The sequence below is a fragment of the Phytophthora sojae genome (genome assembly GCF_000149755.1).
Source record: "Phytophthora sojae unplaced genomic scaffold PHYSOscaffold_2, whole genome shotgun sequence".
Lineage (NCBI taxonomy): Eukaryota > Oomycota > Peronosporomycetes > Peronosporales > Peronosporaceae > Phytophthora > Phytophthora sojae.
In genome coordinates, this window is record NW_009258116.1 from 5,531,963 (window position 1) to 5,559,851 (window position 27,889).

The window sequence follows — 27,889 nt, forward strand, 5'->3', positions numbered from 1 at the left end:
ACTCCAGCAACTCGATAAATCCACGTGCTGCCAAATTTTGTTCCCAGTCTCCATCCAATTTTTCTTCTTGTATGTTTCAAGATCAGGGGAAATCTTCCGTTGCAGGTCTTGGGGAGGATCCACACAGGCTCGCTCCAGATAGTACAGCCGCGAACGTGCGGGGTGCCCTGACAAGGCGCGCATAGCTTCCCGTGCGAGCGGAGCTGAGTATACACCCTCCATTGTGTCTTGCCCCCATCTGCCATGTCTACGAGTTTGGGAGCTGTCCACATCGCAGTGTTCACGCTGCCGAACGCCCTGCTGTCTATTGATGTGCGTCTTGTTGTTAAAAGTTAATCCGAGACGATTGAACACACTCTCGTAACTTTTCTTGTGGGTATTGTACGAAATTGACTTCGTACGAGTGCGACCACGCAAAAACTTGACGTCATACCAATCTTTTGCTGTACGAAAAAAAGGAAAGGGCTCCAAATCGATATGAAAGCGCTAGAATAGGTAAAACGCAACTGCACCCACAGGGCATACGCGAACATCTTTGTTGCGAATATAGCCGACGTGCTGGAGCTTCCCGTACGTGTTTGTCTTTCCGTGCTGGATTAGTATCACCAGAGCGATACAGGTCTGAAATCCTTCTCCATCCAGCACCTGAGAGAACATGTCGGCCAGCTCGAGGTCACGTGCGTTCTCCCCGCGTAGCAACCCAAAGTGCGATACCAGAAACGCCGCCTGCCCACGCAGATCGCCCAAAAGAAAAAAAGTGTCACAAATCTGTCGGAATTGCTCCTCAGAGTGATACCCATCGAGCAACGAACCAACACCACGATCTTGGTAGTTCTTTTTCCGTGTTTCTGTTGTTTGGGCTTGTACATTCTTTATCAGCTGCTTGACTTGAGCAGACCGGGGATGGACATTCGAGTTAATCTTCAGCGCGACTCGTTGGTTGTAGAGATCGACGATTGCATTCACTTAGCCGCAAACAGTCGAACCGCCAACGAACGTGCCCTTCTTCTTCTTGGATTCTCGACCTACCGCCTGCTCCGTCAGGAAAAGGTGAAGCTTCCCTTTTGTGACCGTAGCTCCATCGCAGAAATGCTTTTCACTGCACCAACTCTGAAACTCAGTCTGATAGCTTTCATACTTTCTCTTCGTGTTGATCGGACGCGTATCTAGAGTTGCCTGTACGGTAGCCCGTTCGCTCGCTTCTATCTGCATCTGCACCGCACTGTCATCAGCCTGCTGCCCCTGCCCCGAAGGTGCCGTTGCTGCCGCATAGGAGCGGATTGAGATGCCAGACTTCCTCCCCATATTGCGACCTTCTGTGTTGTCCCGAATGAGTTCAGGTAAAAAAAGAAAAGTATCATAGTTAGGTCCCAAATCTGATAGTGACTCGGGTCATGACCCCTGTACCCAGCTGTGATGATACCCATTAAGTACAAACCGAACAGGGTGACCCAGGTCGTTCCTCCCCGGGGAAGGTCGCAGTTCGTACATGGCAAAACTTCGTTTTAAAAGTATGTGCTGTGCACGCATACGTATTGATCGTACAGAAATCGAGACCCGATGTGCAGACCTTGTCAATTTCTCCACTTTTTGCTTTAAAGTGGCACTTTTTCTCAGCAGGAAGTGGAAAAAGTGGAATCCATACAATATCCAAGTATAATTACTAGCCCTCTGACTAAGTACATTGCAGGTCAGTAGTAAGTACTTAAGCAACCTTTGTGTTAGACTGCGAGCTCGCTGTGCATCGGATCGCTGCCCCCGCTGGTACATCCAAACCTCGTTTCGCATCGATCAAAATATATACCCAAATGTATAAATTGACAACAGTGGCAACCGCATATCTGCATACGCGTGGCGGCATGGTGCCCCCCCCCCCCCCTTCGTGGCAGTACGGGGAACCCCGTCTTGCTTCCTAGCTTCATTTACCGCACCTATGACGCCTTTGCGTCGATGAATCATTCACTTGTGTCGAGCATTCGTAAGACAGTTTGACGACAAATCAAATGTAGCAATTTCATTGGTTAATATTGTATTATGTAGTCTCGAGTGTTGCTGCATCTCGGCTCGTAAATTGGACTGATTTATCTGTGTGCGCATTTTGCCTCCTTTACTAGAGGCAGCGCACTTGAAAAATGCCCCTTGAAATGTCCGGGCCTTTGATCCTGACGCCATGCACTAACCTCCTGCTAGAAGATTTAAATATACTTGCCAGGAATGTAATGTAAGGACATCATAGCACAGTTATCATGCGACCGTTTGTTCCCGTAGTGGAGCAATATTTCTTCGCTTTACTGGGGTGAACGACAACAGTCGTTCACCCCACCACGCCAACTCTCCTTTCTACAGTAAAGTACTAACACTACATAGAAGATGGAGATTCGGATAGAGCGCGCATACGCAAACCAGTCTACGCTGTAGCATCGACAAAAAGCATGGCTGCAGGCAGTGGCTTAGTTGCAGGAGATACCGAGTAACTCGCCGATCCCGAAGGTCGAGCCCAGCAGCGATATGGCGCGCGCTGAGCGCCCGCGCAGCAGTGTGGAGCTCCTCCGCACCTCAGCGTCGTAGGTATAAAATCTAGGTATTATCGCTGTTGCAGAGTACGTGGTTGCATTTTGTTGCTGGACTGTAATGATTAGGTAAGAGGGGGTTGGAGGATCTCGGGGAGCCCACTGGCAACACCGTTCCCTGGCTGCCACGCCTTCACAACTACTATGATGTACGCTCAAGCATAAAATTTACTACATTAAAATGTACATGTATTACCGTTACGAGCTATTTGTCCCTCTTAGTTTACGTCTGCCGACTTCATCGTAACTCCGTGCCCTACAACGGCTGCACCTCTGAGTGGAACAGCTCCACGGGTTGCATGCACGCGTTCGTGCAGTCATTATGCCGATATTTAAGCTTGCTGCCAGCGGCCAACTTGCAACGTTGAGCGCCGAAACGATGCAGTTGCATGGTGCGGTAGGGTAAGTACCCTCTTGTTCACACACGAAGCGATGTGCCTGTCCACCGCGTCCGCGGCAACGATGCCGCTGTGACCTGAACACTTTTGGCCAATTGTATGGCGCAAACTAGTGTCCAAACTGTCTTATGTTTTGACAGACAATATGCAATGTAGCCACTGGTATACAAAAACCAAGATGTAGTCAAAACGCGTTGATCGGAAAACGTAAGACGCTTTGTCTTATGATAGGCATTCTGGGGCTAAGTATCGTCTTACGAAAGAGCATGAATCTGCGTTGATGAGCTATAACGTGCCGCACGTTCGGAAAATAAAATATAAAATTGATTTGGGAATCTAAGAAAAAATAATCCGTTATTCCATTTCTTGAGGCTCCCGTAATAATAATTATAATTATTATTGTGTATTATTGGGGCAATACTGAACCGTAAAACTAACATTTGGGGCGTATAAATGGGTTTTAACCGGGAACTTTAGTGTTTTAGCGACTGAAGTCTGGTGAAAACTCAATACAGTTACACCTCCCTAAATGAACCCCTCTAACTGACCATGTGTTCCCTATCTGGTTAGGATTCCTCGACTGCAAATGGGATTATATGGATTTCACTATAGGTGTTCTATAACTGATCAAAAACCTCTTTATTCTCTAAATGGTCGCAATTGTTGGCGCCTCAACCCTCTAAATGGACGCCGTACTAATAGATCCAAACTCATATATTTTTCTCAATCACTTGCCAGCCTCCTCCCACGTATGCCATTGCTACCACTACTCCCGCCACAAGAAATCGAGCGAAGAAATTGTATTTCGGATGCTAAGTTGGAACAAAGAGTTTGCAGTAACTGCAAGCTTGTGATAAATAAGCTAGCCACAGTATTTTACAATCAGCGCAGCGTACATATATATTTTACGAAAAACTAAAATATTATGATGTCGAGACAACTACGGGCTATGCAGTAGATACCAAGCAAAAGATAAAACTGCAGGCATGGTGGCAGGATATCGGGACAATAAATATTCCAATAACCTCGCTATATTGAAACTCACGTACAACCTGAGGGGATGCGATTCTGCTAATACCAATGAGAAGAAGGAGTAGGAACAGACAATGCCGCGCCTACCGTTATTGGTTGAGTTCTGTTTGTGTGAAGACGAAACAAAACAAGAGTACGAAAATGCTGGAGGGGTACCAGGTAAAGAAAGCCCTTGTGTACCTAACATTTGAAAATGTAGCCATTAGAAGTGTAGACATTTCTTTATCTGACCAATTCTTTAACTGAAACAGCGTATTAGACCGAGCGAACTGGGTGTCATTTATAGAGGTGTCACTGTATACTTATTATTGGTACAATATCATATTTTACGGAAACCCGGAAAATCCAATAATAAGTTATTCCGTCAATATAATACTATAATTATTATATTATACTCATTTTTTCCGAGCCCTGAACGTGCGAACTTCGCTATTGCCGTGAGTGTAGCTTAGCAAAAGTTACGGGTATTTCGTTACGAATAGAAGCACAGCCGTGTTCGTCAACTCCAACAGCATTTTTGCAGTTTCCGCCATGTATGTCATGCATCTGTACTGTGTCAGCGCCCTTTTGACAGCTATGTGAGTTCTATTGTACGTGGCATCGTCCAGAAAAGACTTGAACTTTGGTCATTCTTACCAAAATTTGTTTCACCTTTAAGGTTCGCCAGAAAGTGGAAAAGGTGGAAATTGTTCTGATTTTGCCACTTTTAAAATGATCTGCGGATGTGTATACAATTTATTGTGCTTTGCAGACTTTTTGGCGCTTTGAACTGTAACTCGTACGACTTATCGAGCACGACAAATCTATAAATCGTACTTGAGTACGAATTTTTGTAAGTCGTGGATGCTCGATCAGCACTAAGTAGTACACATATGCTATCTCCTGCATGATCTAGGACATCTAGTACGGATTAACAACCTTTTGGCACTTTTAGAAAGTGCCATTTCCAAGCCAAACCGGCTTCGAAACACGACTTATTCATATGACCACTATGTTTTACTAAGTACGAACACTAAGTAGTGCACTAAATAGGAGGGCAAACTGGATGCAAAGCACAATACAAGATACTGTAAATAAGATATCAAGGGCTTTGTAGGAGTTCCTTATCATACCAAATCAGTACAACGATGTGATAGAGTTTTAATGGTTACAAGATTTATCATCTTCTTTATTGAGGCACATCACCGTCTACTGCTGTTTCCCAAACCGCGGGATCTCAAAGTAGATTGGAGACGGCATCAGAAGAAAGTGCTGCTGCTTTGGAGAGTGCACACCTCCACAGCGTTTCATGGTATATGGAGGCTTCGTAATGATATCTACTTTCATGAGACGAAGGCTGACAAACCAAGCACACAAAGCGTACATTCGGCCGCCATTGTCAATTTCTTTTTTCGGCATTCAACAGAGCTTGGGTTATATAAACATGCAGTCTGTGTTACCCTCCGGAGATTGGGATTCGAAGAACCCTGTGAAGAACTTATTCCCCCGCCATCAAGACGGATTTGGATTCCCACGTTGAATGGCGTACGGTAGTGCAGGTCGAGTGAGGGATGGCGACCATGATCGAAGTTGACGTTACATGTCACTATTTATATGATTCGATGTCACTCTAACGGGGTTTACAGACGCGTGTCACCCCGTCAAAACAGGGTGACCCGGGTCGTTCCTCCCCGGGGAAGGTCGCAGTTCGTAACATGGTAAAAACTGCACATAATAGAAAATGTTACACCTGCACGCATAAAAAAAATCATGGCGTTAGATGGCATCCGCTGTGCGAATTGAGTGATGAAGCCATTTTTTGTTTTTGTCGCCATAATAAATTGAAGAACATGCTTACCATTCTTTCTTCTTCTTCCTGCAGAGTATACGGGTAAAAATTGAGCTAAGGACAATAAACTCAATAGCTCGCTCATACTCATGCAGAAGCAAGCATTTCCAAAGCACTTCATATTGGTAAGCAGCTGCCCTTTCAACAACAGTCACCCCGAAGCAACATTTATTTTTCGAAAAGAGGAGCGGTGACTCGCCATTTCGCGACTCGAGAAATTCTGACCTGAGAGCTTCAATAACATGCCTTTGCGATATGCTGCATTAATTAGTTCATGGAGCGATCCCCGCACCGTTTTGGCTCTGATATCTCTCCCATAAACTAGTACGTGTTCAAAATCTAGAAGATGGCCTCTTACGTATTCGCATTTCTGAGCTGCTTCATGGAAACTAAAGCCTACGGTATCGGTCTGATAATAATACATGTACCGACATACTCGCGGTGAAACCGATATCAACAAGATACAGTCGTAATGAGTCTAAATAATATATGTAGGCCATAGACTCGGAAAAACACTCTACTAACTAACGCGATTAGTGGTCGGTCAAGTGAGGGGTAGCGACTGTGATTGAAGTTGACATTGCATGTCATTATTGATTCAGAGTCACTCTAGCGGGGTTTAAAGACGCGTGACACCCCGTCAAAACACAGTTCTTCGAACTGCGAATTTGAGATTTCCTACAGCAGAGATTTCTCCAAGGTGACACCGTAAAAAAAGTACAAAATTGGACGCAGACGATCCTCTGGCATACAATTTTCAAGATAAGGCAAAGCGCCAATTTAAGAGTGGTTTCGGAGTGCCAATTTTGTTTTGTCACACCGGCGTCATTTTTTGGCGCATACCGCTAGATTTGGCACCAGCAGAAAGAGGACGGTCTCGACTATTTATGGATCTACCAAAGACGTTGCGAAGGCAACACAAAACAAAGCAAGTTATAAAGACGTCTCGTATAGCAGGTGCGCCAGTTTAAGAGAGATTTAAGCTTGAAGTTTGTATGCAAATGCTATGTGTTTGCCGTTCATAAAATGTTATCGACCAATCATAGCGATTTGATTTAAGAATACTGCGCTATTACTGGTTGAAAATGGCTCTCTTAAACTGAGCACTCTCTCCTAAATTGGCGCTTTGCCTAATAGTGTGAAAAAGGGGCAACTTCAAACTTCCTGGGGTATCATGTAGGAAATCTCAGATTCGGTATATTAACACGCAGTGCCTGTAACAACCCGCCATTTTTGGTCATTTTTAACGAAATTTCAAAACGCAACTTAATCCGGTAGTTTATTAGCCCTCAATAGACCACAGGGTAAAAAAACAGGGGTATTCGTAAATTATGGGAGTGTACCGTAGATACCAAAGTTATTTACGAGACAATACTGCAGTGCGCAAACAGCTCCTTTTTATAGATATACCGCCATAATTATTATAAGATGCGGTATTAACACATCTAACTCTTTCAGTTAGTATGCAGCTGAGAAAAGCTCAGAAAAATATAATACGATCGTGCTTTATCCATATTTTTCTATAGATATCTATTACGAGATTGCCTTATCTAATAAGTACAGTTCTTTCGTAACTGGCTGGTGCTAAATACCAGCCAGTTACTTACGAGCCACGCACGACGCGCGATAAGTCAGATTGACCCTCAGTTTTGAACTTTCCATCAGCAAGATGCCATCCACCGCCGACCAAGTCCTCGACCGCCTCACGCGCCAGTGGGATGACGAGGTTGCCAACCTTGTGACCAGCCATGAGAACTTTGGCGACGTTGCCCGCCATGTCGAAGACAAAGCGTCGGACGCTGAGTCGCCTATCCTCGCTGACTACACCGCCGCCGGGGGTGACGACACGCTCAAGGCGATGACGAACTTCTCCGCCCCGGAGCTGGACGCTCTTTGGGCTATCGTGGAGCCCGCAGTAACGATTGCGTACTCAAGGCCGCGGGCGTAAGCCGTCAACCTCTGGAAAGGAGGCGTCGTTCGTCACGCTTACCGCGCTGAAGCACTTCGACACATGGCACAAGCACGCTATCGACTTCAACATCGGCATGTCGACGCTGGAGAAGATGGTCCACCGAGTCATCCAGACGGTCGAGCCCGTCCTGTATCACCAGCTGGTTAAGCGGGTCAAGATGCCAACTGAGATGGAGGCCGGCAACACCTTCGTCAACTACCCTCATGCGCTATACGCGACCGATGTCAAGTTCCAGCCGGCCTATCGTCCAAGCGGTCGTTTTACGGAGCAGAAGGTGTACTTTTCGGCGAAGCACAAGCTATACGGCTTCAAGATTGAGTGTTCGGTGGCGCCACCTGGCCTCGCAGTTGACATCTCCGACCACTCGCCTGGGTCGTGCTAGGATGTGACGATGATGCTGGACAGGCTCTCAGTCCATCGCCAGATGCTGCGTAAGGACGACGCCTCGGCCCCTGAACTTGGAGCTGAGCCGACGCAATTCCCGGAAATGTGGGCAGTGCTCGTGGACAAGGGGTACCAAGGTTCTGGGCGCGTGCTTCGTACTATCCAGCCAAAGAAGAAGCCGCGTGGAGGAACACTGGACCGGGTAGACCTCGCTCGGAACAAGGCCGTCTCATCGGATCGAGTGCTCGTGGAGAACTTCTTCGGCCGGATGTGCATGCTGTGGAAGGCTACTTACGCGACGTTCAAGTGGAATGAGAACCGGTTTGACTGTGTCGCTCGGCTGTGCACCGCGCTAACTAACTTTCACGTCGGTCTAATGCCACTACGCGCTCGTGACAGCGAGCATTACGACATGGTGCTTGCCAAGTACCAGTCTATGGGTGACCGCGTTCGGACGCAACGGGCTAGGGCCCAGCGCCATTACCGCATGCGCCAGCGACTGCGCTCCCGCCCAGCGCCTTACAGCACACGGGCTTCCGCTTCTCAGTGCGAGACTCAGTACGACTCTGAGGAGTCGGTTTCGTTCTCTATCTAAGGACTGCTTTGAGCTACTCTAGATTTGCTTCTACTTTGTATGCAAATAGAATAGAACGCTTTGAGACTTGTTGTTTGTCCTACTTTACTTCCCTATGAACTAGTATGCGGACTAACCAACTTGCCACCGAATGGATGTAATCAAGCTCCGTGCAGCTAGAAAGGATTAGGCTGCAACTTCAAAGCGGTAAGAACCACGGAAGCCACAAATGCCAGTTGTCCACTAATACCACACCACGCGCCCTCTTAAACTCCATAATGCACGACAGGGGTTGGCGTGTGACGAACGCAGTACTTCGGCCCGTCACCCCCTTGGCTTGGTGTCAAATTGGAAAGTGAGGTGAAGTCTGCTCGCGGTTCCAGTGGGTGTGCTATTGGCAACTTGATTTTTAGCACGATTACCATTTTCAGTAACAGTTGATATTGAAGCACAGCGACACGTGCGTCGTTTCGTGGATATTTTTTGATACCCGGAACCCCTAAAAATATTTTTTTGAACCACACATGTAGCGAACTGTTTTTCATAGGATCGTACTTATTCCGGGCACTCACTCGCTGGTGTGATATTTGTGGCGAGATTCAAATCTATTAGAAACAACAGTTGTATTGCAACATAGCTTCATCTGCTTTATGAAAAAATCTTGCCCTGAGAAAAAACGCCTATGTTCGCATTTTCATAAGTTTTTTGTGAAACTGATTATCATACGCTAGGACAGACTTTTTGCATCTGTTATCTAATAGTACTATTTGATGCAAGACATTGCTATTATAACAAATGGAATCCATCGGGCACATTTGTATTGTTGGCTTAGCTGTTGAGAAAGAGCTCGCCGAAAAAGACGTCTCTGGGAGACGACGCCGTGTGCAGTAACGTCAAGCACATATATCGCAATCAACCGTTTACAAATGTAACATAGAACGTGTTTTTCGTACATATGTAAAGCCGTATAACGTGTGCATAAAAAACCTATAACACCAGGATTTGGGGGCAATTGCAACCTCGGCACTTGCAACAGCACTGTAGCTCTGCCTTACGGCCTTTGATGCCGAAACTTCGCCAATATTCTAATGAGACCTATGTGAACACCTGTGTCAATTTTGAGAGTGATAGCATTACTCCTTCAAGAGTGACCATGCGGTCTGTTAGGGGCATTGCGTGTTAAATCAATTGGCTAGTAGTCCATTACGTACTTACTCCAGGACTTTGTACGATCTCAAAGAAATATCACGATCCAGTAACACCAATGGATCTCCATCAAGCTTGCTAGATTCGAGGCTTAGTCAGCATATGGGGTACGTCGAGCATTCATATTGTATACTCACTCCGATTCAGACTACTTGACTAGAACCCTCTGAACTTTGTTTTGTATTACTTGACCAACAAAAATCATTGGTGTAAATTTAGTTTGGCTAGATATTATTGGCTAAGACCATCCAATCAGCACACAAGTAGAAACCCACAACTGGTGTTAATGTACTGCCCACAGAATTAGTGCGGGCAGTTTTAGCGCGGGAAAAGCGAGCTCAGGTCGCCACGCAGTTAGCATTATCACATTTCAGACATGGCCGAAAGCCAACGCAAGTCCAACAAAGACCTGACTCCCGATACGAAGCTCAGCACAGCGACATTTCCGCTAGAGCACTCTGCAGATCTGAAGGTGCCGTATCATTTCGTTGGGCAGGCTGCGGAGCGCTTTGGCTGGAGTGAGAGCTCTGTGTTTCGCACGTGGAGAGTGACGGTAAATCATCGTCGGGTAGGTGGTGGGCTGCCCTCCTTTGAAAGCAAAAGGCAAGGGAAATGCGGCAGGAAGAAGCAGCATACTGACATTCCAGAGCGGGTGAGCGCGTTGCCATAGAGGAAAAAGCGTACAATGCGGGCTATCGCGAAGGCCATAAAGGTTTCACCTTCACCGTCAACGGTCCAGCGTGTGGTTGCTGCCGGCGAGATCGTGCGCGACACCAACTCCATCAAACCTCGCCGGACAGAAGCCAACATGAGTGCGAGGTACGCGTGTTCTAGCTTGTGATGCAACGTCCTAGTGAGTAACCTTGTTGCGCAACGTAGGCTGGCGTTTTGTTTGTCTTTTGTTGATACAGAGACTTACGAGTTCAACTCTTTAGATAATCGAATCTACATTGACGAGAAATGGTTCTACATGACGGAGACCGACAGAACGATCTACATGGCGCCACACGAGACGCCGCCACACCGCACTGTCCAGTCGAAGCGCTTCATCACGAAGGTTATGTTCATGGCTGCTGTAATGCGTCCAATATACGGTGCTGATGGGTCCATGGTCTTTGACGGGAAGATCGGCATGTGGCCCTTTGTGGAGCGCGTTTCTGCTCTAAAGAGCTCTCGGAACAGAGCCGCGGGTACCCTGGTGACCCATTCCGTCAATGTCGGACGCAAGGAGCAGATTGCAATGCTGGTTGATAACGCCATTCCTGCCATCAAGTCAAAGTGCCCGTCTACACTCCGTGGTACTGAACTGATCATTAAGCAAGATGGTGCTCGCTGTCATGTCAGCCCCCACGACCCTGTCATTCGTGCAGCATGCAAAGAGGGCGGTTGGAACATCACACTCGATGTACAGCCGCCTAACAGCCCCGACCTAAATACGCTTGATTTGGGGTACTTCTGCTCGATTCAAGCGCTTCAATATGAAGAGTGTCCACGCAACATCGACTTTTTCACGAGCCTGAAAGACAGCGCACTTAAAGACACATTTGTGTCACTGCAGAAGGTCATGGAGTGCGTCATTCAAGACCGCGGAAACAACAGCTACAAGCAACCTCACATTGGTAAGGCCAAGCTCCGCAAAGCCGGTCTACTCGGGAGAAACTATGTGTGCAATTCATCGGTATACTTAGAGGGTGCTGCGTACCATTTGCTTGCTAGTCACGATATAGATGAGAAGGAAAAACTGCTGAGGCTGCAGGTAGAGGCTTTCAAGATTCTAACATCGCAAGAATAAATGCATTTTATGGCGATACAAAGCGGGCTTTGGGCACGTAGCTCAATTGGAACTCTTCCAAAACTAACACAAACGCTGTCACAAAACGCAATTTATGTGCCAAATATGTCCAAATTTGCGTCGCGTTTGCTACTATGCATCAGCCCGACCAAAACCAGCACATTTGAGTACATGGCTACACTCACAGAGTGGCTTCAGTTTTGGTGGAGACGAGCAACTACAGTTCGGCTCCATGCGAGAGACCACCAGCCGCCAGCTTCTGCTGGCAAGCGAGCTCCAAAAAGCTCGTACGAAGAAGCGAGTGTTACTACGCCTACGGCTGCGGTGTATGCTTACATTTGACCGCAATATGTTAACTGTTGATGCGTTGATCGATCCTTCTAAATCGCCTTGGCACACTCTGTATGCAAGTCAGGATCGTGGAAGCTTTATAGTGGTTGTTTCCATTGATCCCCAGTCATTTGAGTGTTTGATAAAAGCGTTTAGTGTGCATTATGTTGTTAAGAGTGGAGTTGGAAAGTCTGGCCGGCCGCCCAAGTTCATTTTCAAGCATGCTGTGCTCGCTTGTTTGCTGCATTATTACACACCCGCTGTAGAAAACAAAACTTTGTGCGAGCTTTTTGGAGTTCCTCCGGCTACGTTGTCGCGTGTCCTAGCTAAAGCTGAAACTGCACTTTGTGCCTGTCTTAATGAGCCAGAATCCGCTTTCCTTCAAAGGAACAGCAACTCGAATGGTCACGTTTAACTCAAGCACGGGAGCCGCTAGTTGAAGGAATATGGGGCTTCGTTGATGGCAAGAATTATCGCGTGCAAGAACCGACAAGAGCTGACTTGCAAAACGCTAACTACAACGGTTCGTAGCACACCTTGCAAGGAATTAACATTTTTTAACTATTTGTTTTGAAGGGTGGCTTCACAGCACTTTGGTGACTGGCACACTGTGCTACGGTGTTGATGGTACATTGGTGTGGGGGCGCCACAATTGCCCGAGCTCGTGGAATGATGGCGAAACAAGCCGGCAATTACAAGAAAAACTTACCAATCCTGATTTTACTGTGCCTGGAACCGGTGTTGCCGCCGACTCCGCTTTTCCAGTGGCTCGGGAGGCAATCGGCAAGATCGTCACCCCTCTAAAAGATGGGGATGTTGAGCGAGCGTCGGCTGACTTCCGTTTAGCAATGCTCGCATTGCACAACGCGATAACATCTCTGCGTCAAGCAGCTGAATGGTGAATGGGATCCGCGTCTAAGTGTTACCGTCGGCTGCTTCTACCTCTTCCGTACAATGCAGACAAATGACATATGCGCCTGAATAATATTTACAGGCTGTACAACTTTCGTGTGCGTCGAACGAGTATTAGTCAGATTAGATCGGTCTTTAAGTAAATCAACTTCAGCCAGGTTCACGATTTGCATTTCTATTAGCTGCTCAGCAGCTTACCCGCCTTAGCGTATTTATTTGCCAAAGCGGCAGCAAGCATGGTCATAAGCATCTCGTGACGCTGGGCATCTCGCTCAGCACGCTCGTTTTCACGACGCTCGCGTTCTTCTTGGGCTCACAGCCGGTCCGCCTCGCGCTTCTCTACTCGAGCCTCTTTTTCCTGGCGATACTGAAGCTCGCGCTGGTGAGCACGTACTTCCATCACCGGCAGCAGCTGTGGTAGCTCCATGCTTGGCTGCGCCATCTCTTCCAGGAGGCTGTCAATTTTCACTCGCGTTTTAGCAGTCTGAGACATCGTGGGGTTATCGTCGCTCTGTCGCTTCAGCAGCTTGCTGAGTTGTGCCAATTCCTCTTGCGTTTTCCCGGTGCGAGACGATGCTTTTAATTTACCTACATAATAATACATTAAACACTTCAGTAGAAAACACTATTAGTAAAGCAGGTATCAATATTATACCTTTAGCCCGTTTGGCCTTGGTGTCGGGCACCATACTTTCGGCGGCGGGCGTATCATAAACCTCCGAAGTGGCGGCAGCCAATGGAGTAGAGATGCGGACGTCCGCCACTTCGTGCGCAGCATTGACCTGTCCTCCACCGCCCAACTGGGCATCGCCATCGTCCTCCACGGCTGCCATTGCTTCGGCGTCAGCGTGAGCAGCATTCTCAGAAGGATCATCATTCTCACAGTTGATATCAGTTGAGACCGCACTATGGTCATCATCATCTAGTTGCACCACGCTGCATTTGCTCTCAATCTCCCTGAAGATCCTTTTAGCTCACTGGACCTCAGGAGGACATACTGGAACGCCTATATATTATCCGATAACGTTAAGCAACAACAACAACAGTAATAATGGCATGCGTAGAAACAAAGCCATATCATAGCGTACCTGTCGGCTTCCGCGCATTCTTCAGCGCGTAAAACTTACGCCGCAGCGACTCTGTATCACGCTGCGGCCAGTCCGTGGGCAAGTGCCTGTTGAACGCGTACTGCACGTCTTCCCACTGAGCCGACCCGAGAGGCAGATGCTGCTCTACAAGTGCCAGGAGACCTGTGAAGCACACGCCGAAACGCATTAGTCATTAGCAAACACCAATAAGGAGGTAGCAGTCGCACGTACGGTCAACTTGAGCGGTAGTAAAGCCTCTGCCTCTGCCGTTGGATCGGCGGGCCATGGCTTGACTGATGAGAAGCTTGAGAGCGCAGAACGTGAAGTGCCTTAGGTGCTGGCTGGAGCAAGTAAGACTGACTGGTGTGACTGGTGGTTGAGATGTGTACCTGAATATTGGTACGCTTCATTTGCGCTCGACGAAATTTGTGGAGACGTCAAATTCGTCTCCACAAATTACGACGGATTTGCCACGAGAAATACGACATATATGTGACCGTAGCAATTATCAAGTTTGCGTGAGTTTTGGTAGAGCTCCATTGGATAAGAGCACCGCCATTTGTGCGGATGGACGCGGGTTCGATTCCCGCCGTGTCCTTATTTTCTAAGAAATTAAAAACTAGGATTTACGAGGAAGAAAGCCCTAGTCGCGATTATAACTTACAGGCGCCTATCATCACTTGATTATTGTATGGGCCAACGACGTTTTAGGCACTGGAAAAGAGAGGAAGCAACCTAAATTAGCACGGTTATTACAACATGAAGCAGCAGACTGCGCTCTTTATTTTAGTGTGCGAATTATTAGGGGTCCCAAGCAAAGTATTTGCAGCACGTAGATAAAAGTGAAACCGGTCAACTAATCTGAAACGGAGGGAGTATTAATTATTAAACAAAGCTATGGCAAACCAGCAATGCAGCCGAAACGTTTCAACCCCTTGGACGCGGAGGGGTGATATGTACGGCATTAAAAAACGCTTAAACCGTCCCGGACGGCATAAGAAATCGTATGATACTCAGTATGATATAGTGAACACAAATATAAAATTGGCTTTTCTGCGCACATTTTGTTGCTAAGTTCGCCGGTAATTATTCCGCAAAAAGGTACTGGTATGATCTGCGGATAAAATCCTTTTCACAGTGCAATCATGCAACACTGATATTTAGAGAATCGGCGTGCTTGAAGAGGTAGCCTACCACGCACTCAGCGTTATTCAACAATCCATAGAAGCTATGTGACGGTCGCCACGAATGGCAGAAACTTTCAGACCCCCACTACAACACCCAGCCCATTCCTATGAAACTAGATGATGCAACCAAAGATGATGAAGAGGAAACTACCAAGTAAGTTGTCGTTGGGTTCGTGCATCTGCATCGTCGCAGTAAGCGCATCACAGGTTTGAGCAGCCAACCAATATGAAATCATTCGTGTGAGTGAGATGGGATCAAGTTGAGGACATGTATTTTCCAACGTAATGTAAATGATACACTGTATTCACTCGATCATTACAGGTAATATAGTATGCCAACTCAATGCTACCGTTGTGGAGGATGCCTTGCTTTCGAAGCAAACATGGCACCCCGTCCCAGTTCCATGCTGATCCTGTCGGCATAAAATCAAAGTTGTAAGCGGGTCTTGTCAGCATTCATTACAAAAAAATCTCTCGCTTATACCGTCAACGTATGCGCGTCTTAGCAGCTTTAGCGCTCCAGCGTAGCATGTTGCCTTGGTCGCCGAGTAGCAGTACGATCTAGTAAAGGAGTTGAGTAGACACTTGAGCGAAAGAAGTCCAATTTCAAAGTAATTCATTATCCATTACACGTACTACTCAACCGTAGCACGAGGAGGAACGCCCCTGACAGAAAACCCCCTTTGGCCTGTTGCCATCCATCGTATAGTCAACAAGTCAATCCCAAACTGTCCAAAATGACAGGTCGAGCCTCGACAACGAACTTGAGTTCATCTTTCACGGATGTTCCTCCGGACATCCTCATACTCCCCCTGAACTCATGTTCCGTTGTCCGCCGCTATCGTCACCATAGCGATCTTCTACTGCCTTGTCACCACAAGAGACTCGCGTTCATCGGCTCGTGAAGCGCTCTTCACACTCCCCCTGAACGCGTGCCCTTTTTGGCACTTCGGCATCGCCACGATGCCAACGTTTGGAATCTACATACGGCCCTCAGAGCGCATACGCTCGTTCCACATTCGACATCGCTCCGATGGCGATCCTTCATTACACATCATTCATCTTGCACATCAAATGCAGCGACTTCGCCGTATCCCTGCATTCGTGCAATACATCGCTTGTGTGCTGATTCCGTTGTTAGGCAGTACTGCCAAAACAACCGCACGCGATCAGTACTACAAGTACCCGAGTTGTATCCATTGGACCCGCAAACTCCCGCTGTGAGGTACACTCAACAGCGCATCGCATTTGTAGCCAGCGCCTCGCGTGTACAGTGTAAAGCATCATCAGCAGTGCCACCAACACCGTCACGCCCAACTCATCCTCTTCAGCCATTACACTTGGCCGTCAACGCCCCTGGGTCTCCGCGGCTCACGCCACTTGCCCCATCAGCCAATTTTCGTCTCCATCATACTGCGCCTCACGCTTAGTCTGCTCTCATGGCAATTATGAACGTCCAACTGCTGATCATGACTGCTGTTCCAGAACATCGACGCATCCTCACAGGGATCCGTGCTTCAGGAGAGCCCTCACCAAGTCCAGAGCACCGATGATCGCTACCACGTAGCCAAGTTCTTCACACTGGTGCTCCTTTGTCTCCAATCCGGCGTGTTGCTGCGCGCTTCCGTTATTCTCTGTCGCAATGAGCATCGTTCGTGGCATCAGTGACTGCTCCAATGCCGCAGCATTCAGCTTTGACCGACGTTCGGAGTTGTTCGCACACGCCGTGCGGTTCGAACTCGGGTATCCCACGGTTCTTGACCCATACTGGAAGTTTAATCATCACGGCTTCTCATCGTTGAGTCTGACGGCAAGACACCTTTGTTTTTGTATACCCCGACGCCTTGTTCGTTGCCAACACCGCCACGCGAATGATACACAGCTTGTCCATCGATGTATCCGTACCATATCACTACTGGCGCATACATAACCGTGTATAGAACTGCAAACCGGTCTTGACGTTCCTGCCAGCGACGACTGCAGCGCAACAGCTCTAGCCACTTAGTTACTGCAGCCGTAATTCGATCCCAACTTGTGTCCCTTGTTGTATCACGTCGCTGTCAACGTCGTAGGTCAACCAAAATGTGCCCGTACAGGATCTGGCAAGCTATTATTGTAGCACATGCAGCCGCTGTTTTCGTATCCATTGAAACTCCATTTTGCACGATTCTGTACGGCTCACATTATGCTCCAAAAGCGTGGAGTGATGTCGTAGAAATCGGTGAGGTGATCTCACTCCCCCGTCACTCAGGCTTGTGGGAACCAGTTTAGATGCGAATTCCATAGTGCGCTCTCAACTAATCACCAGTGCTTCCTTGACACCGATGCGGCAGCGCTCCTTTGGCCTGGCACGTCACTCTCGACAGCTAGCCCCGTGAAGCTCAATGTCACACACTCGGTTGGCATTCAGTCATACCGCATGCGCTGCACAAAGCACCATCCCCCTTAAAAGACCTTCTGCCCAAGTAGCCCAACCGCTAGCCAACAGCCTCCAGCGGACCAGCCGTCACAGTTGGCTGCTTCCATAACGGCTTGCGCTCACCAGCACACCCAGACCAATCAGCTCACGCTGAGCACACAGCTCATCCAGAGCTACCAGTCCATCCAGGGCTTCCAGCTCATTTCCCAGACACTCGATCTCCGACTTCGCATCCGTGCGCGTGCAGTTATGGACCAAGTTGCACTCCACCTTGTGGATGTCTGCCACCACGGCCTCACACTGCACGTTCAGCAACAACTCATTGTATGCCTTCTTGCGACATAGTAACTCCACAGCCGCGACATCACGGCGCCCCAGTAGATGCTTGTCGGCTCGCGTTGCGAAGTCTCGACTAGTACGTCAAGCGACCACCATACCATCTTGCACAGTCGACCTCAGTTCATCTCTAGCCTACACAACTTAGCCACAGGAAGAAACAGTGCACCACATCAAAGCACCACTGTTGCAGTACAGTAGCCGAGCCTCCTTCCGCAATTTCATTCCGACCGCCTGCGGTCTGGCCTCAACTTGGCATCCAATCTGACAGTAGAAAACTTCTAACCAGTTCAAAACGGCCCGAATCGCTTTCACCGGAACACTGTCGACACCACTACACCTCGTCTTCGCACTCTCAGACACGAGTTCTAGAGTTCCAATGCTGAGTGCCACAGCGCGGGCTGGTTGATCCAGTCACCCAGCCGCGATGACCGCCCTGGTACCACTGTAGCCGAGTACTTCACCGTGCATCTTGCCTCCCACTACACGACTTACTTGATGATGTACCGACGTACAGTCCGATAGCCCCCTTGCACAAGGAACTTCCACCACTATCCAACTCCGGTTGCCTGTATTAGTTCCCCTCCGCTGCCTCAATACATCTTCACAGAGATAGTTCACGTTACGTCTAGTAGCGACGCACACTTCCATTGCCATAGCCTAGCACCACACCGCCGGGGAAAAACAGCAAAATAACCACACATTTGTATGGTGTACGCCGATCCTTTCAGACACTCGGTAGGTATTCCAACTCCGAAAATCAACCTAAAGCTGCTGCTCACGCGTCTGCCACCACCCACCGAGGGCGCCGTCAACGTGTTCAAGCTTCCGTCATCTTACTCCGACCCGGTCGGCATTCGCACAATTCCGCGTTCGTTGTCATCACCCCCAACGTAGCACCCGACATGGCCATGCGCAACGGTGTCGTTAACGGCCTTCGTCGCCACTTGTCAACTGATACTTAGCTGGTCAACCCGACTAACTACAATCCTATTGTTACTGCCAGTATGTCGACGAAGCCAACACAACTCCATAGCACTAGTCGGTGCTCTTCCCAAATTCATCGATGCGTTCGCAACTCCGTTCGAACTGCTGATCATCATCGGGGACTGACATGCGTGCAACGACGCACCGCCTGCGATCGTCACGTATTTCCTCAGCAGACTTCGCTTTAAGCACGACACCACCCTCAATCTTTGCACTCTGCCAGGCACCGGTAGTTGTTGGCGGCCACCGCACCATCACCGCTTCACACAAGTACGCGCCGACTGATGCACCAGCAATTCAATGCCACTCACCATGCTAATTATCACCATCTTGACCTTCCCAGACACGACGTTCAATATGTATTGCTAGACCAAAGACCAATGCCCCTCCGCTTGCTACTTCACGCCACCAATCATAGTCAAGACTCTAGTTGAACACATATACACTTCCGTCCGACATCACCAGCTGGCAGCGCCTGTGTCCGGTATCATCATACTTGTCGTGGCTGCAGGTAGCGAGGAGTCCGCTTCCATCCATGGTTATGTGGCTCGCAGGAACACCAAATCATCATCATCCCTGCTCTACCTTCCCGTCATCTGTTTTACCTTGCCTGTCGTCAACTCCCTGCTTGGACGTGTTGGCGACTTCAATCCGTCAACGCACCCACTCCACTCTGCAAATGCGTCAGCTCCACCGCAGCCTCTCGCCACCTTGCTCCCTTCACAATGCATATTTCTCCCTAGGCCCTAAAGTAGCTCCTCGTTGTCCATGGAGCCCAGCACCGAAACCACCAGAGTCTGGTTGACGTCGTAGAGCGTCTAGACCGAGACCGTGACCGGCACCGTGTTCACCGTGGCTTCATCCAGACGGGAAAACGGCTTTGTGAAGAGGAAGTTGGCCGTGCCCGTGTACACGCTATTACTCCGACGCGAGCAAATCCGCACCTTCCCGGCTACCAGCAAGTTTCTCTAACCATCGACATACCTCCAGAAGTCCGGCGCCACGCATTCGAACACATTCACTAAGTCCAGATCTCCTTCACTCTCATACAGCTGGACGCCTTCGTTCCGGCACCCACACGCAAATCACCAACAGCAACACCAATTGTTCATCACTAATCTGCCGTTGGGCTCATAACCTAACAGCTTTAGCGCTCCAGCGTAGCATGTTGCCTTGGTCGCCGAGTAGCAGTACGATCTAGTAAAGGAGTTGAGTAGACACTTGAGCGAAAGAAGTCCAATTTCAAAGTAATTCATTATCCATTACACGTACTACTCAACCGTAGCACGAGGAGGAACGCCCCAGACAGAAAACCCCCTTTGGCCTGTTGCCATCCATCGTATAGTCAACAAGTCAATCCCAAACTGTCCAAAATGACAGGTCGAGCCTCGACAACGAACTTGAGTTCATCTTTCACGGATGTTCCTCCGGACATCCTCATACGTCTTCCTTCCATCTTGACTGTAAACCATGATGCCAGCAGCGTGACCTACTACCGCCAAACAAGGATCAAATAAGGCACTGGTAAAAATAGCACCCAAGTCATAAAATAGAGACGGGACATTATTATTTACGGTAGTAAAAAAAATATTTGAGCTCTTCGCGCCATTGATTTCCTAGGCGCGCCAAAATGACACCCGTCCTTGCTTTTCCTTTGATTTTTATCATTCCTACTCCTCTTCGGACATGCCCAGGCACCCCAAGCAGAAAAACAAGCACAAGTTGTGTGCTTTGGCCCTCGCGGCGGGGACAGTTGTGTCTGCAGCTGCCTCCTCGGGGGTTCATCGCTTCACAATTTACCGCCGGCGCAAGGAAGAGAAGGACATCAGGAAAGCAGCGCCGAACATGTACTTCTTGGATCCTAGCAAGCACGCCAAGACGTACATCAAAAACCCGGAATTCGGAGAAAGGTACGTTTGAACCCGTATTTAGATTTGATGGAAATAATTATCTGACGGTTGGGTTGGTGCGCTATTGCAGACTCCTCCAATGGATCACGTATATGCGTAAAAATCGATCTCTCTGTGTTTCGATGGAGTGTCTACTCATTATGCATGCCAGATTTGACGCTCGCCTCTTCTCTTCGAGATCGCGAGCGGCAAACATCGAGTTTTTGCGGCGCCTCCTGAAGCGCAATCTTCTTACCATCCGGCGGATCACGCACAAAAGCCGCAAGAAACGTTCCGAAATGGAGGTATGCTACATTTTTTTATTTTCTCTTATCTATTGGATTTTTACTAATTTTTATTTTATTTTATAGCGAGTTGCAGGTGTGTTCTCACACGCAATCCAGCACGCAATCGAGGAGAGTGCATCGCTAGTTTTTATCGAGGGCACAAAGAAGTGTGAATCGGTCTACAACATGGACCAGACGGCCATCTTTATCGACATGAACGGTAAAACCACAATTAATTGTGTGGGAGCTTCAACTGTGGATGTAGTCCAAGGATTTTTTTATTTTGAAGAGTTTATATTTAATAATTGGTCTTACATTTTTTACGGTTTGATCTTTACGTTTTAGGCAGTGAAGGGAACGGATTCCGAACTTCTGTCTTCCTCGCAGCGTCTGCGACTGGGCAAAAACTGCCCCTGCTGATCGTCTTTGCTGGAATCGCCGGCGGGCCCGTCTCGCAGGCGGTTTGGAGTCCATACTTCGGGGCCCCAGACTGTGAGCACACAGTCCAGCGCAAGACACACTGCAGCGAAGAGGTCATGCTCGAGTAGATCCAACGGGTACGTCAACTTTATTGCTGGCGTTTATATTTAATATTCTTACATCTATTGTTATGTCATGCTTTGGCAGATCTGGATGCCGAGTGTAAATGGCTGCAAGCTGCTGCTCCTGGACAGCTTGAAAGTCCACAAGATGGCGACCGTGAGGGCCATGCTGGAGGAGGACTGCTGCACCCAAGTCTAGTTTGTCCCACCTGGAATTACTGGCATTGCCCATATGAACGTCGCAGTGATGAAGTCGTTCAAGGATAACGTCAGGTATAGGTTACATCACTGACATACAATTATCGTTCTCTTACTATTGTTGCTAGCATTTGTTTGTAGGAAGCGCTACCTTGCTTGCCACGTGGAGAAACAGCTTGCCCATACCCCGGATGATACTGAAGATGAGCTCGCTGCGCATCTTCATGTATTGGCCGCCGATGTACCGTAAAACACGGATCAAATAAGACACACGAACTAAATGCGACACACGTAAAAAATAAAACAAATCATACGCGAGTGCTGATTAAAGGTGACAACCCCTCTCGCTCGTATTCCGATTTACCTACTGGTCCTCTAAAATCGGCGCTTCTTCTGCTACCTCTGCGGCGACGCAGTAACGCCCAAGGCGGTCCCTCGGGCCTATCGGGATGATGCCACTCTTGATGAAGCCATTCCGAATGGTCTCAGGCGAGACATTCCGCCACGCTTCGGCGACGAAGCGTGCGATGAGCTCCCGCTTTTGGTCGGGCGTGTCGGGATTGCGCACGCTACGGTGTGCTGATTGATCGCGTGTACGTGCTGAGTTGGATTCAATTACCCGCTCTGTAATCACACCGAAAGATTATACCTGTCTTGAAGGTGATTGCCCGAACCATTCCTGCGTCGACGAGCAGCAAGTCCAACTCACTTAACAACCTAGTAATCGGTACCGCCTCACACAAGAAACAAGAGTTAAAGTAGTAGGGTAGTACAAGACATCGTATGCATGTACTTCCTCCGTTTGGAAATAAAAATCCCGTTCAGGGTCTCCGCTCGCATCAACTTGAACGCCTCCTCAACCACGAAGACCAGCTCGTCGACTCCATTGCATGGTGTGTTGTACTGTAGGCTCTGCTTCGAGGCAAACGGGGCTAACTCAAGGTCTTTGAGCTCTGGTGAATTAGCCGGTCGGAATACCAAGCGAATGTTCCAACCGTCCGCAGCAGCAGCAACGATGTCGGTTCGTGAGGTGGTACGTGGGGCTTGGCGCTGTCTTGCGGACTAAGGATCGGCCGACGGGGGTCCCAACGTCTCAGCCATTTTAGCTCGATGATTGGAATGACGTAGCAGACCAGAGAGGTCTTGTCGACAGTCCTGTAGATGGCCTCGATGTTCTTCGTGCACACCGTTCATCTGCGTCGGTAACGACTCTTCTTCTTGGCTTCATACTTCTCTGTAAACAGCCATATACTGAGCTTGCCATCCCATCGAGACTTGGTAACATCCCAAGTCATCAGCAAGTGCTGCGAGTTCTCCTCGGTCCAGAATACCTCTCACAGTGCGCCGTAGAAGATCGTGGATGACATAACGGCGTTCATTGTCGGTAAAGTCGCTCTTTATATCATCAGTGGGCGTGTGAGAAGAAGCGGGCGGCCATAGCGGAGTTTTAAAAGTGGGGAAATCGGAGTGGCTCCGGGCAACCGACTCTGGCGGTGGCTGTAGAGCGCGCTGAGCCACCCGCTTGGTACCGTTGGAAAGGGGAGCTACGTGGGCTTCTTTCAAACCTATTAGCAGTACAACCGGGGTAATATTGATTATTTTATCCAATCGTGAATCGTTTGTTGCGATTATTTCCAAACCGAGGAAGTAGTGCGCGTGACACGTCGAACCCATCTGGATCAAAATTAATATTGTTAACATCGAGCTGTCGTCATCTACCATCTCGTCGCTATCATAGATCGTGTCACTGCCTTCAGGGCTGCTGCATGCACTACTACCATCATCGCCATTTTTTGGACGATTTCGACGTCCAAGTTCAATGTACCGTTATTATCGAGTTCCTCGTACTCTCCTCATAACCGCCACCATCCACTCCCAACATGCCTATACGCTGCCGAAGTCAAAACTAATTGGAGTCTCCGCCTCTTCGTCGACAACTTCATCCAGCTCTTGTTCCCACACGATGTCACGGAAATCGTCGGCCACGTCAGACCTACCTTCTGAATCGCCGTAGGAAGTTGTGTACGCACATTAACGCGAAGATCACTGCTTTGCTGTTGGTAAGCTCGAAGTCCGCACACAAATGAAGGACAACGAATCTACGTTTTAAAATGCAAATGATGCGTTCGACCACATTTTGGGTCCTCGCGTGACCGCGCGAGGACCCAGATTACAGAGCTCGTTTTCATTTTGCGTTATTTTTCTGAAGTCATCGCCCATTCTTTGAGGTAGTAACGCACGCTTCGAGTCGAACAAGACTTCTTTCACCAGCGCAACCCCCAAAACAATCCCATGCAAAAATATTTTAGCCAATCAAATTTTGAATCTACGAAAATATAATATCAGCCAGTAAGCACACGACGATTGGTCTCTGCACCATAAACCGAAATGGCCAGGGCTCCGCACGGTAGCGCGGCGAAGAAGCTGTGCGAGAAGTGTGGCAACGGGATATCGCGCACGAATTTTTCCAAGCACGCAAAGAAATGTAAGGGAATTAAAGTGCGCGACACCCGCCGCGAGATTCGCAAGCGCTCATGGGTCAAGCACCGCGCCAAGCGCGTAGGAGACCAGCGTAGCCGGCGCGCGTCCGAGTCATTTCAACGACTTGAGGGTACCGTAAGTTTCTTTAATTTAATATGGAGGACCCAAGCTTACCATTGTATCCGAAGCGCTTCGGCAGCAGCTCCGCGAGGTGGAAAGAGTGCCTCTTGCTCTTACACCCGAGCTAGTGGGGGGGCTAATAAAGCACCCTCTCGAGGAACTAAGCCGCAATGCGGATTTGTTCGAGTAGATTTTCTCCCAGGTAGGCAACAGGCATTGTCCATAGTGATGCATTGGCACCGACAAAAGTTCATTTAGATGGAGGGCGTCGACTTGCTGTCAAAAGCATGGTTTAACACCTGACAAGCGCCATTGGATGCCTCCGGAGTTCCAAGTACAGCCTGGTCTGAGCGCGCTTGAAGAAACATGCAAGGTGTTCAGTCTTTACAAGACGGAAATGCTTGAAGCAAGTACGAACACCATATTCGGCGAGCGTGTTCGCCTTCAAAAGTACCGGGCTTACTTGCAGACGACGTACCAAGAGAAAATCGCGAAGTGAATGAAGCTTTGCGAGAAGGTACGCAATAAGAACATTGCACTTGAAGCGCCAATCCAGGAGATCGACAGATTTGGAGAAGGTAAAGCTTGTGCGACCCTCGCTGAGTTTGAGGCAGTTGACAAGGCTGGATTCATCGAGAAGGATAACGCATACGAGGCCAAGTAGTGCGTGACAGGCTCCAGGCACACCACCGTCACCCACAGACCACCCATAGCCAAAAGCTAGCACGGATTACGGCCGATAGCGGCGCTGAAAACGAGCGATGACCCAGGAGGTGGAGGCGGGGATCGAACCCGGCTGGCCGGCGAGACGGGTGGGTGGGCATCGGTACCGGGTGGTGCAGGTCCGTGGTGTATGTTTGCGGCGGTGGCGAGGTGCGTGGCGGCCGGTATTTGCGTGGCACGAGCGGGTTCCGGAGTAGGTGCGCAAGGGCTGGGTTAGGCGCTCTTATGGTGTAATGGTTAGCACTCTGGACTTTGAATCCAGCGATCCGGGTTCAAATCCCGGTAGGAGCTCGTTTTTGCGCGGCGTTGCAAGCGTGTAGCGTGCTGGAGGCGCTGCGGTGCGTGTAGCGTTCGTAATTCGCGTTTGAAAATCGGTTAGGGGGTAGACCAGTTAGTGCTGGTCTTATGGTGTAATGGTTAGCACTCTGGACTCTGAATCCAGCGATCCGGGTTCAAATCCCGGTAGGACCTCGTTTTGCACCCATCCTACCGGCACCACCACGCCCCCGTTGTTGCTGCGCCGAACACCTGCCGCACACACGCGCTCCCCGATGCCCTGTTGCCTCTTCACAGCAGCCGCTATTACGTTCGAGTTCCAAAGACTCGTGGTCGACGCCGGAGCGGCCGCTGCCAAGGCTCACGTGCGGCTTTGCTGGCACTGCGGCCAGTCACACCACCGTCACCCACAGGTCACCCATACCCACGAGCTAGCACGGATCACGGCCGATAGCGGCGCTGAAAACGAGCGATGACCCAGGAGGCGGAGGCGGGGATCGAACCCGGCTGGCCGGCGAGACGGGTGGGTGGGCATCGGTACCGGGTGGTGCAGGTCCGTGGTGTATGTTTGCGGCGGTGGCGAGGTGCGTGGCGGCCGGTATTTGCGTGGCACGAGCGGGTTCCGGAGTAGGTGCGCAAGGGCTGGGTTAGGCGCTCTTATGGTGTAATGGTTAGCACTCTGGACTTTGAATCCAGCGATCCGGGTTCAAATCCCGGTAGGAGCTCGTTTTTGCGCGGCGTTGCAAGCGTGTAGCGTGCTGGAGGCGCTGCGGTGCGTGTAGCGTTCGTAATTCGCGTTTGAAAATCGGTTAGGGGGTAGACCAGTTAGTGCTGGTCTTATGGTGTAATGGTTAGCACTCTGGACTCTGAATCCAGCGATCCGGGTTCAAATCCCGGTAGGACCTCGTTTTGCACCCATCCTACCGGCACCACCACGCCCCCGTTGTTGCTGCGCCGAACACCTGCCGCACACACGCGCTCCCCGATGCCCTGTTGCCTCTTCACAGCAGCCGCTATTACGTTCGAGTTCCAAAGACTCGTGGTCGACGCCGGAGCGGCCGCTGCCAAGGCTCACGTGCGGCTTTGCTGGCACTGCGGCCAGTCACACCACCGTCACCCACAGGTCACCCATACCCACGAGCTAGCACGGATCACGGCCGATAGCGGCGCTGAAAACGAGCGATGACCCAGGAGGCGGAGGCGGGGATCGAACCCGGCTGGCCGGCGAGACGGGTGGGTGGGCATCGGTACCGGGTGGTGCAGGTCCGTGGTGTATGTTTGCGGCGGTGGCGAGGTGCGTGGCGGCCGGTATTTGCGTGGCACGAGCGGGTTCTGGAGTAGGTGCGCAAGGGCTGGGTTAGGCGCTCTTATGGTGTAATGGTTAGCACTCTGGACTTTGAATCCAGCGATCCGGGTTCAAATCCCGGTAGGAGCTCGTTTTTGCGCGGCGTTGCAAGCGTGTAGCGTGCTGGAGGCGCTGCGGTGCGTGTAGCGTTCGTAATTCGCGTTTGAAAATCGGTTAGGGGGTAGACCAGTTAGTGGTGGTCTTATGGTGTAATGGTTAGCACTCTGGACTCTGAATCCAGCGATCCGGGTTCAAATCCCGGTAGGACCTCGTTTTGCACCCATCCTACCGGCACCACCACGCCCCCGTTGTTGCTGCGCCGAACACCTGCCGCACACACGCGCTCCCCGATGCCCTGTTGCCTCTTCACAGCAGCCGCTATTACGTTCGAGTTCCAAAGACTCGTGGTCGACGCCGGAGCGGCCGCTGCCAAGGCTCACGTGCGGCTTTGCTGGCACTGCGGCCAGTCACACCACCGTCACCCACAGGTCACCCATACCCACGAGCTAGCACGGATCACGGCCGATAGGGGCGCTGAAAACGAGCGATGACCCAGGAGGCGGAGGCGGGGATCGAACCCGGCTGGCCGGCGAGACGGGTGGGTGGGCATCGGTACCGGGTGGTGCAGGTCCGTGGTGTATGTTTGCGGCGGTGGCGAGGTGCGTGGCGGCCGGTATTTGCGTGGCACGAGCGGGTTCCGGAGTAGGTGCGCTAGGGCTGGGTTAGGCGCTCTTATGGTGTAATGGTTAGCACTCTGGACTTTGAATCCAGCGATCCGGGTTCAAATCCCGGTAGGAGCTCGTTTTTGCGCGGCGTTGCAAGCGTGTAGCGTGCTGGAGGCGCTGCGGTGCGTGTAGCGTTCGTAATTCGCGTTTGAAAATCGGTTAGGGGGTAGACCAGTTAGTGCTGGTCTTATGGTGTAATGGTTAGCACTCTGGACTCTGAATCCAGCGATCCGGGTTCAAATCCCGGTAGGACCTCGTTTTGCACCCATCCTACCGGCACCACCACGC

At 49.8% G+C, this 27,889-nt stretch overlaps 7 protein-coding genes and 8 non-coding genes across 15 annotated transcripts; 12 read left to right on the plus strand and 3 right to left on the minus strand.

The window, feature by feature from the left end:
- Positions 1-7,497: 7,497 nt before the first annotated feature.
- PHYSODRAFT_325652 (hypothetical protein) lies at positions 7,498-8,779 on the plus strand (the record flags this gene model as incomplete). The annotated part of the gene is made up of 3 exons (XM_009521536.1): positions 7,498-7,743; positions 7,829-8,125; positions 8,183-8,779. 3 exons carry the CDS (start codon positions 7,498-7,500, stop codon positions 8,777-8,779), a joined length of 1,140 nt encoding a protein of 379 aa, XP_009519831.1.
- Positions 8,780-11,988: 3,209 nt separating this feature from the next.
- PHYSODRAFT_478847 (hypothetical protein) lies at positions 11,989-12,501 on the plus strand (the record flags this gene model as incomplete). Its single annotated transcript, XM_009521537.1, has 1 exon — positions 11,989-12,501. The coding sequence occupies one exon, from the start codon at positions 11,989-11,991 to the stop codon at positions 12,499-12,501; it is 513 nt and encodes a 170-aa protein (XP_009519832.1).
- Positions 12,492-12,988, plus strand: PHYSODRAFT_479272 (hypothetical protein; the record flags this gene model as incomplete). Its single annotated transcript, XM_009521538.1, has 2 exons — positions 12,492-12,609; positions 12,663-12,988. Coding segments are annotated over 2 exons (444 nt in total), but the record flags the coding sequence as incomplete, so codon positions are not given.
- Positions 12,989-13,311: 323 nt separating this feature from the next.
- On the minus strand, positions 13,312-14,273 carry PHYSODRAFT_296590 (hypothetical protein; the record flags this gene model as incomplete). Its single annotated transcript, XM_009521539.1, has 4 exons — positions 13,312-13,586; positions 13,654-13,955; positions 13,977-14,004; positions 14,087-14,273. The coding sequence occupies 4 exons, from the start codon at positions 14,271-14,273 to the stop codon at positions 13,312-13,314; spliced, it is 792 nt and encodes a 263-aa protein (XP_009519834.1).
- Positions 14,274-16,773: 2,500 nt separating this feature from the next.
- Positions 16,774-20,471, minus strand: PHYSODRAFT_325655 (hypothetical protein; the record flags this gene model as incomplete). Its single annotated transcript, XM_009521540.1, has 5 exons — positions 16,774-17,040; positions 17,816-17,992; positions 19,840-19,930; positions 20,000-20,075; positions 20,381-20,471. 5 exons carry the CDS (start codon positions 20,469-20,471, stop codon positions 16,774-16,776), a joined length of 702 nt encoding a protein of 233 aa, XP_009519835.1.
- Positions 20,472-20,701: 230 nt separating this feature from the next.
- PHYSODRAFT_325656 (hypothetical protein) lies at positions 20,702-21,932 on the plus strand (the record flags this gene model as incomplete). Its single annotated transcript, XM_009521541.1, has 5 exons — positions 20,702-20,925; positions 21,077-21,209; positions 21,276-21,411; positions 21,537-21,724; positions 21,819-21,932. The coding sequence occupies 5 exons, from the start codon at positions 20,702-20,704 to the stop codon at positions 21,930-21,932; spliced, it is 795 nt and encodes a 264-aa protein (XP_009519836.1).
- A 1,992-nt stretch (positions 21,933-23,924) lies between these two features.
- Positions 23,925-24,083, minus strand: PHYSODRAFT_483163 (hypothetical protein; the record flags this gene model as incomplete). Its single annotated transcript, XM_009521542.1, has 1 exon — positions 23,925-24,083. A coding segment is annotated over one exon (159 nt), but the record flags the coding sequence as incomplete, so codon positions are not given.
- Positions 24,084-25,474: 1,391 nt separating this feature from the next.
- PHYSODRAFT_t416 lies at positions 25,475-25,546 on the plus strand. Its single transcript has one exon. It is a non-coding gene; the product is annotated as a tRNA-Gln (tRNA).
- Positions 25,547-25,654: 108 nt separating this feature from the next.
- Positions 25,655-25,726, plus strand: PHYSODRAFT_t417. Its single transcript has one exon. It is a non-coding gene; the product is annotated as a tRNA-Gln (tRNA).
- Positions 25,727-26,184: 458 nt separating this feature from the next.
- On the plus strand, positions 26,185-26,256 carry PHYSODRAFT_t418. The gene has a single exon. It is a non-coding gene; the product is annotated as a tRNA-Gln (tRNA).
- A 108-nt stretch (positions 26,257-26,364) lies between these two features.
- On the plus strand, positions 26,365-26,436 carry PHYSODRAFT_t419. The gene has a single exon. It is a non-coding gene; the product is annotated as a tRNA-Gln (tRNA).
- Positions 26,437-26,894: 458 nt separating this feature from the next.
- PHYSODRAFT_t420 lies at positions 26,895-26,966 on the plus strand. Its single transcript has one exon. It is a non-coding gene; the product is annotated as a tRNA-Gln (tRNA).
- Positions 26,967-27,074: 108 nt separating this feature from the next.
- PHYSODRAFT_t421 lies at positions 27,075-27,146 on the plus strand. The gene has a single exon. It is a non-coding gene; the product is annotated as a tRNA-Gln (tRNA).
- A 458-nt stretch (positions 27,147-27,604) lies between these two features.
- On the plus strand, positions 27,605-27,676 carry PHYSODRAFT_t422. Its single transcript has one exon. It is a non-coding gene; the product is annotated as a tRNA-Gln (tRNA).
- A 108-nt stretch (positions 27,677-27,784) lies between these two features.
- Positions 27,785-27,856, plus strand: PHYSODRAFT_t423. The gene has a single exon. It is a non-coding gene; the product is annotated as a tRNA-Gln (tRNA).
- The last annotated feature ends 33 nt before the right edge of the window (positions 27,857-27,889 follow it).